Genomic DNA, 13,709 nt, shown 5'->3' on the forward strand with positions numbered 1-13,709 from the left:
CCGTCCGTGGGGATCCCACCTATAAGTCTGCCATCCATAGGCCTGCCGTCTGTGGGTCTACCATCTATAGATCTGCCGTCTATAGCTCTGCCATCCGTGGGGATTCCACCTATAAGTCTGCCATCCATAGGCCTGCCATCTGTGAACCTCCCCTCGCTGCAGCTTCCGCCCCTGAGTCTACCGACGGTGGGCTTTCCTAGCTTAGACCTACCTGCGCCAACACAGCTTCCTTCTCCAGCGGCCTCAAGCCAGACATTCCCTACCACGCTGATAAACATACCCCTTCCATCAGTTGGTATCCCGAGCCTACCTGCTACACCACTTATCAATATCCCGCTTTCACTTCAACTTCCGTCTATCGGCATCCCAAGCCTAGCGTTTCCCAGTCAGCCGCTGCCCCTACTTTCTGCCTTGCAACCTCCACCTCCAGGGGCTTCAACTCAAACATTGCCGACTGCGCCCCTTATTCAGCTTCCGTCCATAGCGGTGCCAAGTCTAGGCTTGCCCACGTTGTCGCCGATCCAGCTTCCATCGCTGGAGTCTCTTTCCATAGCTATTCCGAGCTTGGATTTGCCGAGTACGCCGCTTATTCAGCTTCCATCCCTCCAGGCTCCGTCTGCAGTGCTTCCAAGTCTGGCCCTCCCAAGCTTACCGCTAGTTGTGCTCCCATCGCTTCAGTTGCCTTCGCTGGATATTCCACTTCCATCACTACAAGTTCCCTCTGTAGGGTTACCCGGTCTAGGTTTGCCCACTCCACCGCTTATCGAGCCGCAACCGCTCTCACCAGGTGTCCCCTTATTCGGTAGTCCGGTTGCGCCTGTGCCGACTACTCTGCTTGTCCAAACCCAATCTCCCTTGCTCAACCTTCCAAGTGTGAACTTCCCGGCAATATCACTACAACTACCGCCCATAGGTCTTCCGGCAGTGTCAATTCCCGGTTTAGGCTTACCTTCCGTGAGTTTCGCAGTGCCCTCTGCAAATGCACCAGCATCGACTGCAACACCTGCAAACAATGCCCCGGGTCTGCTGGACGGAATTTCCTCACCTCTTGGTGGTCTGCTTTCGAACTTGGGTCTTGGCGATGTTCCTACCGCTCTCTCGTCCGCTCCAAAAGCCACGTCCTCTGTGTCAAATGCTGTCGGTGAAATAATCAATGGATTGGCATCGGGTTTGAACATCCACATGTCTCTAACACCACTTTCCCTAGCAGTTTCTGTGCCCCCGCTATCAAGCAACATACTTGGTATTCCAACTGGCCTTGGGCTTTCTGGGGCCCTCGCCATACCTACGGCTGCCCCAGCAGGGCTAAGTGCTTCTCTCCCGAATCCAAACATCGTGGACGGAGTTATTGGTGGTCTGGTTTCCGACCTTTTTTCGCCGTTGACAAAGTTCCCAACATCCGACCTTCTGTCACTACCCGCCATCTCGCTTCAGACCCCGCCGCCAGCAGCAAGCGCACCGGATCTCTTGAGCGGTTTACTGTCAGGCCTAAGTGGTGCGCTACCCAGCGTTCTGAACGATGCCGGTGGCCTGGTTTCTGGAATCATCAATCCCGCCATCTCGCCCCCAACAAGGGTTCCTGGATTACTCCCCACGGGCTCCGTACCCACTGGCTTAGAAAGCGTTGTCGGAGGGGTTCTTTCGGAAGTGGTAATTCCAGCTGTTTCGGCCCTTCCAAATCTTCCTGGGTCATTCCCCACGGGCTCAGTGCCTAATATCTTGGAAAGTGCTGTAGGGGGGATTCTCTCTGAAGTGGTGAATCCGGCTGTCTCTCCTTTGACGAACGTACCTGGAATACTGCCCACATCTTTGCAACCGGACCTCGCGGAAAGCGTTATAGGTGGCGTTATATCTGGGATCGCAAATCCAAAGCCTTTGTCTTTGACCGACATTCAGGGGTTGCTGCCCTCCCTTTCACAACCCGACGCTGTGGAAAGCATTGTCGGTGGAGTCATATCTGGAATACTGAACCCAGGTATTCCAACTCTGACCAGCGTACCGGGATTGCTGCCCACAGCACCGGTTTCTAACTTGATAGGCAACGTTGTCAGTGGCTTGTTCTCTGGCCTGCCGACCGCGGCAGTCCCATTCCCTGATAACTCGAACGGGCCAAACCCGCTTGCCACAGGCTTGCCAACTCAAATTCCTGGAAACTTGGTCGACGGCTTTGTTAGCGGGCTGTTTTCGGCGCTACAGAGCCCGATCGTCCCCCCTATCGTGTCGAACGTGCTACCCGAGGCGTTGCCGTCTATCTCTGCCGGATTAGAAAGCCTTGTTGGCGGCTTGCTGTCTGACTTGAGCAATCCAATCATCCCTTCTGTGGCAGTTTCGACCGTGCCCAAATTGTTACCGACGGCATTGCCGTCCATCGCCCTTGGAAGCTTGGTCGAAGGAATCATCTCTAGCCTTGCTAGCCAGTCACTTTTGAATGTTGAGAGTGCTATAGGCGGCATCCTGTCCGAAGTTGGATCTCCGTCTATTTTGCCTTTGCCCTCAGAGTCGCAGGTGCCCATACCGACTCCAACAGGTCCGGATGTGATCGGGGGCATCTTGAGCGGCCTGCAACCTCCATCAGGGATCCTAAATGGTTTGCCGACGATTTCGCAACCGAACATTGGAGATGTACTTTCCAATCTTGCAGGGCCAGGATCCAGCCTACTCACGATAGTCAACACAGTGAGGCCGCCGTCGACAACTCAAGCTCCCAATCTTATCCAGAATCTACTTTCAGGTTTGGCGAGTGGCCTTCCTCAGGCTCCTGAGTCTGCCCAGAATCTACTTTCAGCATTGGCGAGTGGGCCCCCTCTACCCGTTTCTGCTCCCCCTAATGTCATTGGAGACTTGCTGTCCGGTCTGGGCAGTCTCGGGCTGGGCGCGGGTCTGCCTTCACCAACTATCGCTCCAATCGACGTTATTGCTAGTGAGTTGTCTGAATTAGGCAACATAGAATCTGGTATTGCCCCAAGTCGATCCCTTGCACCGAATGAGATTGAGAACCTGCTTTCAGGTGTAGCCGCCGGCTTGCAAACGCCGATTCCGCCAGGTGTGCTCAATAGTGTCTTGGCAGGAGTAGGCAATCTTGGATCTGGCATCGTACTTCCAACTTTGTTGCCCTCTAACGTCGCGGGGAGCCTGCTATCTGGCGTGGTAGCGAATCTGCCAGCATCTGCTGCACCTGCGGTGTTCAACAGCATATTGTCAGGCCTTGCTGGCCTGGGCTCAGGCATTGTACTTCCGACTTTGTTGCCATCCCCCATTGTTGAGGGCCTCTTATCTAGCGTAGCAGTGAAGTTCCCTGCATCTGTTCCGCCTGACGTCGTCAACAGTTTATTGTCTGGAATAGTCGGGTTCGGCTCTGAAATCGCCATTCCGACCCTTTTGCCATCCCCAGGAAACACCATCGCCAGTGATAATCGGCCCGGTGCTGCAGACAGCCTCTTGGGAAATCTGGCATCGAACCTAGCTCCAGGAGTGATCCTATCTGATTTGGCCTCCGGTCTTGGCCTTGGTGCGCCAAGTCAACTGCCTCCGATTATCTCTGGAGCTGCTTCTGCCTCAAGTTCTGCTGGCGGCCGCGGTGATGTTATCGGGGGCCTATTTTCCGGTTTGATCCCTCCAGCAACCGCACTACCAAATGACATCTTCAGTCAGATCCCAGGCATTCTGCCTTCCACTCTCATCCCTGGTGCTGTAGGAGGACTGGTATCGAATCTGGCAACAGAAGGAGTCTTGCCCACGATTATCCCATCTGTTCTTCTACCGAGCGTTACCAACCTTGGCAATATTGGAGACCTTGGAGGAGTACTGTCTGGATCGCAGCTATTTCCACCTTTGACACTTGCTACCGGGGTCCCGGTACCTCCACAGTTTCCAATTTCCGCTCCCAACATTGACGTTGTGTTATCTGACCTGCTGTCGAACATTAATATCGGCTCACCGACGGTGGCAACTCTAGTCCCCTTGCCTAGCATCGCGAATCCTGGCATTGTTGAAGGGTTAGTAAGCGGGATACTCTCTGCTGTGGAACTACCATCCGGTCTATCTCTTCCTACGGACATCTCGCTACCCCAATTGACCGGTCTGCCTTCCCCAGAGGCCAGCTTGCTTCCCGGACTGCTTTCCAGCATATTGGCAGGTGCTTCTTCACGAGGCTCGGCAGCTCCAGTTTCTAGCAGTCCAAATTCTGGCCCAGTTGATAACCTATTGAACGGGCTATTTTCTAACGGAAGATTGAGCTCGCTGTCGAGACCCACGTTGACGGCTGCTTCTGCTAGTCCTAGCAATACCGGAATCCTCAACAATTTGGTCAGTGACCTATTTACGAATGTGGCTATCCCGACGACCTTGGCGCCTCCTGACTTCTCCAAGCCAGGAGTCATCGGTAATCTTGTCAGCGACATCCTTGACAACTCAGTTGTACCGCAATCACCTTCCATCGATGTTCTTTCCAGTATCAACGTTCCCGGCGTTGTCGACGGGCTACTGTCGGATATACATGCACCCTCTTTTGCTGTCTCGATACCCCAGCCAAGCATAACAGCAGGAGATGCTATCGGGAGCCTTGTTGGCGAGCTGGCGTCCGGCCTTGTGAATCCGCTGTCTCAAATTCCTGCGCTTGCGACCCAAATTCCGCCAATCGAGTCTATCGTCAGCAATGCTCTTTCAGATCTCTCACTGGCAGCTATTGGCTTACCGACTGCAGTGCCTGGGATCCCTCCATCGACCGCTCTTGGAAGCATTGTGGACGAGCTGGTCTCAAGCCTTGTCCATCCCCTCACACAGATTCCCGCGCTTGCTACCCAGCTTCCCGAGATCGAATCTATCGTCAGCAATGTTCTTTCGGGTCTCTCACTACCAGCTATCGGCTTACCCACTGGGTTGCCCTCCGCAACGAATGTTCTGGAGAGCGTTGTGGACGACGTTGTCTCAGACCTCGGAAGCCCAGTTTTGTCCTTGTCACTTCCCACTATCAGTCTCACTGCCGTGGATGGCCTTGTCAGCAACCTGATCTCAGGGTTGGCTATACCTACAGCTCTATTTTCGAACGTTCACAACCTGATTTCATCCGTCACGCCTGCGCATCCAAGTGACATTCTTGGCGGGCTGATATCGAACCTTGGTCCTGATGGTACATCCTTGCCAACGCCGTCCGTCTCCTTCCCTGCGTTGTCAGGCGTTGAAGATATTGTCAGTGATGTGGTTGGAGGCCTGCCTTCGGACTTGGGGGCACTGGTGCCTTCCGTTTCAGTTGCGCTCCCTTCTGTTGCGCTCCCTTCTGTTGCGCTCCCTTCTGTTGCGCTCCCTTCTGTTGCGCTCCCTTCTGTTGCGCTCCCTTCTGTTGCGCTCCCTTCAGTCGTGTTCCCTTCAGTCGTGCTCCCTCCAGTTGCGGTTCCGTCGATCGCGCTACCTTCGGTGCCTCAACCGTCGCTTTCGCTACCGGGCCTCCCTGGCGACCTTGTCGACAACCTCTTATCTGGTCTCACAAGAACTACCCGCCGCTCTCCCGTCGCCACTGGATCACAGTCACCTACTGCTACGAGGAGTGCAGATATCGTGGACGAAATCGTAGATGGCATAATGAACGGCCTAGGATCCGGCGGCCCATCTACAGAAACCAATACTCCATCAGGAAGCTCGACCCGACGTTCAGATCTTATAGGCGGACTTATCTCTGGACTTGAGTCTGGCCTTGTCCAGGCCACGACAGTGCGACCTATCACGACCCGCATCAATGCTGTTGACAGCGTGGTCGCCGGCTTCATTTCCGGACTGGCCAACTCAGGGGCATCATTTGCCCTGATCGACAACCTAGTTTCAAATGTATTTGCAGGTGTCACTTCGCCAACAGCAGCCCCAGAGTCATTGACGGGATTGCCGTCCAACATTGCCAGTAGCTTATTAGACAACGCCCTGTCAGGACTCAGTGCCATATCAGTACCAGCACTCATACCTACCCAAAATTCCTTCTTACAAACAATACGCCCTACGATTTCACCTGTTCTCACGCCTGTTCTTCCGCTATCTCTGCCAGAAGCAACTGGGCTCGAATCTTCTGCGCTGCCTCCTATCATAAACATACCCATATCGATACCTTCTTTGCCAGTTGGTCAGCTTCCTTCGGACCTTGGACTAGGTGCGCTTGCTTCTAACATCGTTCCTGCTCCTCCAACATTGCCAGGGAACCCAGTTGGCGCTTTATCATCCAACATCAGTCTCGGGAATGCGGGCTCTACTGGCACGAGACAACCGCAGACTACGCAAATACCTGCTCCGTTGATCGACGCGAGTATATCTTTGGGTTTACTCGAAGGATTATGTCCAGGGCCCTCATGTCGTACAGCAACTCAGAGTGCTCCTCTCATAGATTTGGGTCTATCCTTGGGTGTCCTGGAGGGTTTGTGTTCAGGCCCGTCATGCCGCTCCGAGCCTGCCCCAGCCACGGTGAGGGCTACCTTGACACAACCACCTACGACCTTTATCACGTCAAGAAGGTCAAATCAGCCTCCTCTGATAGATGCCAGCGTGAACTTGGGCCTACTTGAAGGCTTGTGTCCTACTTGCTCTGCAACAGGGGCCCCTCCCTTGATTAATCTGGACTTGAGCTTGGGGCTATTGGAAGGGCTATGTCCAGGGCCGTCATGCCGTCTGCAGTCCACGCTTGCAGTATCATATGTCACTTCTACTTCGTCACCGAGGCCTGATACTGCACCCAGTGCCGGGAATTTGGTTGGCGGCTTACTCAGTGCTATTGGACTTGGTGGTGCTGCTTCATCAAGAGCGACCGGGCCCACTCCCAGCAATAGGCCCTCTTTGTCCCCTATTCCTGGCGGCGGTGACTTGCTTGGTAACCTTCTCTCCGACCTTGGAATTGGTGGGAACGCTGCATCTTCTCTGCGATTACCAGCTTCTTCCATTGTTTTAACACAAGCTGCGCCAGTCTCAAGTAATTTGCCCGACAACGTACTTGGCACTCTGCTTTCGAATCTCGGTGTAGGCGGCCCTGGTTCTACCCTTCAGCTTTCAGGCCTCTCATCAACGAGCACTCTCCCACCCAATGCTCTTGAAAATCTGTTGTCGGGGCTTGGAAGTCTACCCGGCCCTACAATTCTTCCGGAGAATGTGGTCGGAAGCTTGTTTTCTGCTATCGGAACAATAACGACGCCAACAGGTCTTCCGGCTGATGTATTACAGGGCATCTCCTCTGTTATCGGCGCGTTACCCAGTCCGACAGTCCTATCTCCCAACATCATTAACAGCTTGGTCTCGTTCCTCGGGGCCGTGCCAACCCTAACAGGTGTACCGACTAATATTGCACAGAACCTCTTATCTGCAATCGACAGCCTAACAATGCCACCTGGCCTCTCTTCTAATGTTCTGGGAAACCTTGATTCTGCTCTGGGGAGTGTACCGAATGCGGTTCCAACATTTGTCCCGGACATTCTTAGTGACCTCCAGTCTAAACTCGGTGGCAGTCCACCGCTTCCCACTGCTTCCATTAGTCAAACTGATTTCCTGAGCACTTTACTGTCAGATCTTGGGCTTCTTACGGGAACACCTATCGTCACTGGATCTGTTCGTCCGGAGATAACGAGTGCTTTCAACGCCCTAGACAGTCTCTTCTCGAGCCTTGCTAGTGGAGACCTGCTGTCTACGCCTACTAGGTCTTCGTTGGACTTTGCGAGCAATGCACCCGATCTGCTGAGCGGTGCGCTTTCCAATATTGCAGCCATCCTTCCTTCACTTACTGGTCTTCCGCCTCTAGGGCAGACCCCCAGCGTTGACTTGGTCAGTGGAGTGCTCTCAGGTCTAGCTTCACAACTCAGCAGGTCTACGAAAGCGGCAGCAAGTGCTGGAAACGTACCAACGAACATTCCTGTCGATCCTTTTGGTGGTCTGACTTCAAATCTTGGGGACATTCTTGGCCGACCAACCTCAGCAGCTTCCGGTTTGCTTCCTCCACCGACCAGTGCGCCAAATCTGATTGACGACCTGCTGTCAAACTTGGGGGCTAGTCAACTTTCTTCACCAACTCAAAGTCTTCCTGGATTTCCCATTCCACCCAATGTTCCAGCGGAGTTGCTCAGTGCCTTAATCTCTAATGTCGGACCTTTACCCGCTCAGCCGACTCGCACTCTTCCTGGCCTTCCCAGCCCACCTAATATTCCAGCGGAACTGCTCAGCGCACTACTATCTAACATCGGAACGCTACCTGCACAACCGACGCCTTCGCTCAAGGCGGGCACCACCCCATCTATTCCTTTTTTAGGTGGGACTTTTTCCGGGCTTGGTACCTTGCCTGGAGTAGCGTTACCTACGGTATCGTTGGGCTCGATTCTCCCAACCCCAGCCAATCCACTTGATCTTGGCAGCTCTTTTTTAGGTGGGGTCCTCTCCGGGCTTGGTACCTTGCTTGGGGTGACGTCTCCTTCGATATCGTTGAGCTCGAGCCCAGCAGGACTTAGCGACCTTTTGACGGGCCTCGGCAATATCATACCAGCACCCCAGACGACCTCCAGGACCCCGAGTGAAGTAGCAGCTGTCTCCTCCTCTAGAGCTCCCTCTTCCAATCTGGTGAACAATTTGCTCTCCACTCTTGGTGTCGGATCTAGACCAACTACGACAGCTGCCGCCGAGTCTTCCGCTACCATCGATGAGGGCAATTCTAATGCATTGGGTTCATTGCTGTCAGGAGCTGAAGAAGCCTTGCAATCTGTAACGTCCAGCCGGGGCAGTCCACGTGCAAGTGGTGTCATCATACCACCACAGTCCACCCCACAGACTACCAACAGAGCTCCTCTCAATCCTAGTGACGTCTTCAGCATCCTCCCTGTATTCGGGTCGTCTTCAGACTTGAACAGTCCGCGCACGCTCCAAACTTCAATCATCACAAGCCCTTCGAACGCTGTCTTCATTTCATGCGCGCCAGTGCCGCAACCGTTACTCAATGTGGGCGGTCTACTCAACGGATTACTCGGCGGTCAAACACCAGCACCTACGCTGACCACTTGTGTTACTATCATCAATCGGCCTTCCACTGTGCTCCCGACACCTCTAACTCGCGCCTCTGGCGCTCAATCGGTCGTCGACCTTTCTCTAGGATTAACAGTACTGCCGAGTATACCCACGGTCACAATTCCGTCACTGATCAATCTCAACCCTGTGTTCTCATTGTTAGGACTCGGATCTCCGTCTCCCGTCATACCCGCCAATTCCATTCCAGTCGATGTAGCTTCCAGATTATCTACAGCGCCCTTTCTCTCTAGTGTTAGACCGTCCTTAGATCTGAATCCGCTGTCCTCAATCCTTGTCAGTGGAAGATCCTCGGTTCTCTTGCCACAGACGAGCACTGAACTAGGCACGGCTCCTCTTGTTACGCCACCTGTGGCCTTGTCCAGTCGGCCTCTGTCGGATCTCAATCCATTACTGTCTGCTATCAGCAGGATCTTTCCCACAGATTTGCTACCAGCTTCAGCCAGTCCCAGTCCGGCGCTGTCCCTCCTACCCGGATCATTACCAACCTCCATCCTAGGGCCATCGGTGAACGTCAATCCTCTGCCATCGTTGCTGTCCGGCAATAGCAGGAATTCAGTTCCCACGCCAAGCTTTAGCCAGACAAGATCCGTGGAGCCAATCGTGAACTTAGACCCATTGTTGTCTCAACTAATCAGTCGTCCAACTTTGATCCTCTCGTCACCGACAATCGGATCGCCCATAACCCTCGAGCCGGTGCTTTCCATTCCGGCGGGCAGCCTACCCTCGTCCTCTGGATTCCCCCCCAGCCCAACCACAGGGGGAGGGCCACTAATTGATCTGAACCCGCTACTTTCGCTTCTTAATGGCGGTCGGTCTTCTGGCACAAGTGGAACGTCTACGTCGCAAAGGCCACTTGTTGATTTGAACCCGTTACTTTCGCTTCTCGGTCCCGCTCTACCCTCACTGGCATCCGGATTGCTGGCATTACCAACTACATCAAATCAACAACTCGTCAACATTGATCCAGTGCTCTCGCTTCTGATCCCATTCCCTTCGATTGTATCTCAGATGCTAGCGTTACCCACCTCCACATACCAACCGCTTGTAAACCTCAATCCGCTGAACTCCTTGCTTGTTGGATCCCAAGCTGCAAGTCCTTCAGGCATTACACCTCGACCTACGCCAGCTCCATCAGCCACAGTTCCAGCTAACTTGGTGTCCTTCCTCTCGCTTGTCGGGCTGCAAAGCCTCGGAAATACACAAGACCGTTCAACAACAGCGGTTGGGCCGCTTATAGAGCTAAACCCCTTCCTCTCCATTATTAGCGGCCTTCCCACGGCGCTGTCTCTGCCGTTGCCTACCAGTGGACTGACCATCCTACCTCCAATCCTCTCCCTTATTAGCGGTACCCTTCTACCGCCTGGTCCTCTGCCAAGCTCGCGAATTGGACCGCTGTTGGGAACCAATCCTTCCTTGTCAATCATCAACGGCAATCCTACTGCAGTCCTACCAACGCTGGTATCGTCACCAGGGTCATTGAATGATTTGAATTCCCTGCTTTCCATCATCAACAGTATTCCTTCTGGACTACCAATTCCCTCGACCAGGCTAGCAAATTCACTGCTGCCGCAAGTCAGCGGTGTTACCCAGGCTTCTTTCGGGGGCGTTTCGAGCCCAATACCAACTGGATCGCAAAACCTGGGGGGCAATAACATTCCTTCACTCTCCATCATTAGTGGTAGGCCGTCATTGCCCACTCCACCTCTCCTGTTACCCACAAGCCAAATCATTGGCATCAACCCTCTGTTTTCTGCCCTTGGGCTAGGCCATTCTCTACCTGCGGCTTCATCGATCCGCCCGACAGAACCGCTAATTGGTCTTGGGCCGCTGCTCTCCCTACTTAGCGGGGCGTCGCCTCTGACAGGAGCAACGCCAGCGGCAAACCCAACATTGCCTAATCAACCCATTGTTGATTTGAACCCTCTCCTGTCTCTTCTTGGCGGAGATGTTCATTCTATATCTGCGCAGAACTCGCGGTCTCTACCTACTATTGTCTCGAGCAGACCCCAGTCTCCGTTAATAGACATCAGCTTGAGTCTAGGACTGCTGGAAGGCTTATGCCAAGGTCCTTCATGCGGTCTGCCCACTAGAAGTAGTAGCCTCAGTCCCTTGATTACTCCGCCGCCAGCCCCTGTCACTAGAAGCCCCGCTCCTCCAGCTTCAACGCCGAAAGACTTGATTGGAGAGGTACTATCCAATCTGGTACCAGGGTCAAGGAGCTCAGATATTCGGTCGACCGCACCGACTTTCACATCGGGAGACGCTCTTGGGCAGCTAGTCTCAGCTTTGGTACCGGGGGGACCGATTGCTTCTTCCCTCCCAGTCAATGTTCTGCAAAGCTTGGTCTCTGCTCTTGGTAGCCCACAAAAAACATCACAGACACCTCTCTTGGACATCAGTCTGAGCCTGGGTCTATTAGAAGGGCTATGTCCAGGACCGTCTTGCCGAGCTTCCAATGCTGGGGCATCCCGAACAACTGGCCTTATCATAGGCGCTTCAAGCAGCAGTCTGAGCCCAGCATCAACAGTCGGGGCGAATCCACCACTTATCGACGTCAATATAAGCTTGAACTTGCTTAGTAGCCTTTGCCAAGGACCATCTTGCAGATCATCTTTCGTCACAAGAACAAGTCCAGGTACTATAACATCTATCGTGCAGACGGGTCCAGCAATCTCTCCACTTACCTCCAGCCCCTTTATTGACATTGGATCGTTCATCTCTTTCCTTGGAGGAGGCGGTCGGTCGTCTGCGTCATTGCCGACATCGTCATCTGTGACATCTTCAAGGCCTATTATCGATCTTGGGCCTATTGTATCGTTGCCAAGAGCGAGTCAAATTTCTCTTGTGCAAAGTAATACACAACCGCCACCCTTTCCGCAGTCAGGTCCTAGCTCAAGACCGCTTATAGACTCAAACCCAGTGCTTTCGCTTCTAGGACTGGGCCAAACTCCTCTCACCACAAGAAGTACAACATCAAGTGCTGGCCAGGTTCCTCCACTTACAGACCTTGGGTTATCTCTAGGATTACTCGAAGGGTTTTGCACTGGGCCTTCTTGCCGTTTGACGAGCTCGAACGGAGCAACGGTGACCACCAACGCCGCAGCTGTGACGAGCATCTCTCGTTCACCTATCAACCCAAGTTCGGCCTCACGTCCGCCTCTAATTGACGTTAACCTTTCATTGGGCCTACTTGGAGGACTGTGCAGCGGACCTAACTGTCGATCTTCGAGCGCAGGCCAAACTGCTGCGCCACAGACTGCGGTGGTACCACAGACAGTACCACGAAGTCTTTCAACAACCGCAAGTACTCCTGAGAGCATTGCAAGTAGACCCGCAAGCAGTACTCCGTCCAGAGCACCTGGGATTCTGGATATTGGACTTTCACTAGGGAGTTTGGAAGGACTGTGCTCTGGGCCAAACTGCCGGTTATCCGCAACCGCGTCTCCTAATACGCAACCCAGTCGCCCTCCACTTATCGATCTAAACCTCTCGCCCGATCTATTTGGCGGCCTCTGTCAGGGTCCGAACTGTCAGTCAAGGAGTGTCTCATCACCTGTTGCGACAACGCCCAGTCCAGCTCCCGCCGGGCCAACACCTGTTCCGAACTCCGTAGCAACATCACGTTCTCAGTCGCAGCTTCTCAGCTCTGCGCCTGCGCCACCTCCACTCGTCGACTTGAGTCTCTCTCTTGATCTTCTTGGAGGGTTTTGTCAAGGCCCAAGTTGTCGACCTACGAGCAGCCCCACCCGAGTTGCAGCTGTGTCAGGCTCTGCACCCGCTGTAGCAGCCTCAAGCCGTACATTTGTTATTGCAGTCTCGAGTCGTACAAACGTTGCACCAGTCTCGACCCCGACGCCTATAGTCGTAGTCTCAAGTCGTACAAACGTTGCATCAGTCTTGAGTAGTCTCACCCGAGTTGCTGCAGTCTCGACCCCGACGCCTATAGTCGTATTCTCAAGTCGTACAAACGTTGCATCAGTCTTGAGTAGTCTCACCCGAGTTGCTCCAGTCTCGACCCCGACGCCTACAGTCGTAGTCTCAAGTCGTACTCCTGTTGTGGCGGTGTCAAGCCGTACGAACGTTGCGGCAGTTTCAAGTCCCACGCTTGGTGTCCCAGTCTCAAGTTATACGAATGCTGCAGTAGCCTCAAGTCGTACAAATGTCGCGGTGATTTCTAGCCCTGCCGCTGCATTGTCTAGTCTGATACCGCGCTTGTCTACAACCAGAACAGCATCGCAACCTCCACTCATCGACTTGAACCTCTCTCTCGATCTGCTTGGGAGTTTGTGCCAAGGTCCTAGCTGTCGATCTACAGGCACTGCCCCCAGCGGTGCAGCGATACCGAGTCCTACATCGGTTGCCGGCATACCTGGTCAAATATCACGTGTGTCGACATCTACGCCCCGGATATCACCATCGCCACCTCCACTTATAGATCTGAACCTATCCCCTGATTTACTGGGCGGTCTTTGCCAAGGTCCAAATTGTCGGTCTACAAGCACTCTCAGAGGCGCGGCGCCCACGACCCGCCCGTTGTCCCAGGTGTCGGTCTCCACGCCCCTACCATTCCCGCGCAGTTCGACCTTCGCACCACTACCGCCTCTGCGCACTTCAGTAACTACACTTCTTCCATCCTTGCGCAGCTCAATTCCTATACCTCTAGCATCCCTGCGCAG

The 13,709-nt window shown here is 53.8% G+C and overlaps 1 protein-coding gene across 1 annotated transcript; it reads left to right on the plus strand.

Moving 5' to 3' along the window:
• Positions 1-1,182: 1,182 nt before the first annotated feature.
• On the plus strand, positions 1,183-9,229 carry CC84DRAFT_1256146 (uncharacterized protein; the record flags this gene model as incomplete). The annotated part of the gene is made up of 2 exons (XM_018184600.1): positions 1,183-9,105; positions 9,176-9,229. The coding sequence occupies 2 exons, from the start codon at positions 1,183-1,185 to the stop codon at positions 9,227-9,229; spliced, it is 7,977 nt and encodes a 2,658-aa protein (XP_018040650.1).
• Between the last annotated feature and the right edge of the window lie 4,480 nt (positions 9,230-13,709).

Source organism: Paraphaeosphaeria sporulosa (assembly GCF_001642045.1).
Source record: "Paraphaeosphaeria sporulosa strain AP3s5-JAC2a unplaced genomic scaffold CC84scaffold_2, whole genome shotgun sequence".
Lineage (NCBI taxonomy): Eukaryota > Fungi > Ascomycota > Dothideomycetes > Pleosporales > Didymosphaeriaceae > Paraphaeosphaeria > Paraphaeosphaeria sporulosa.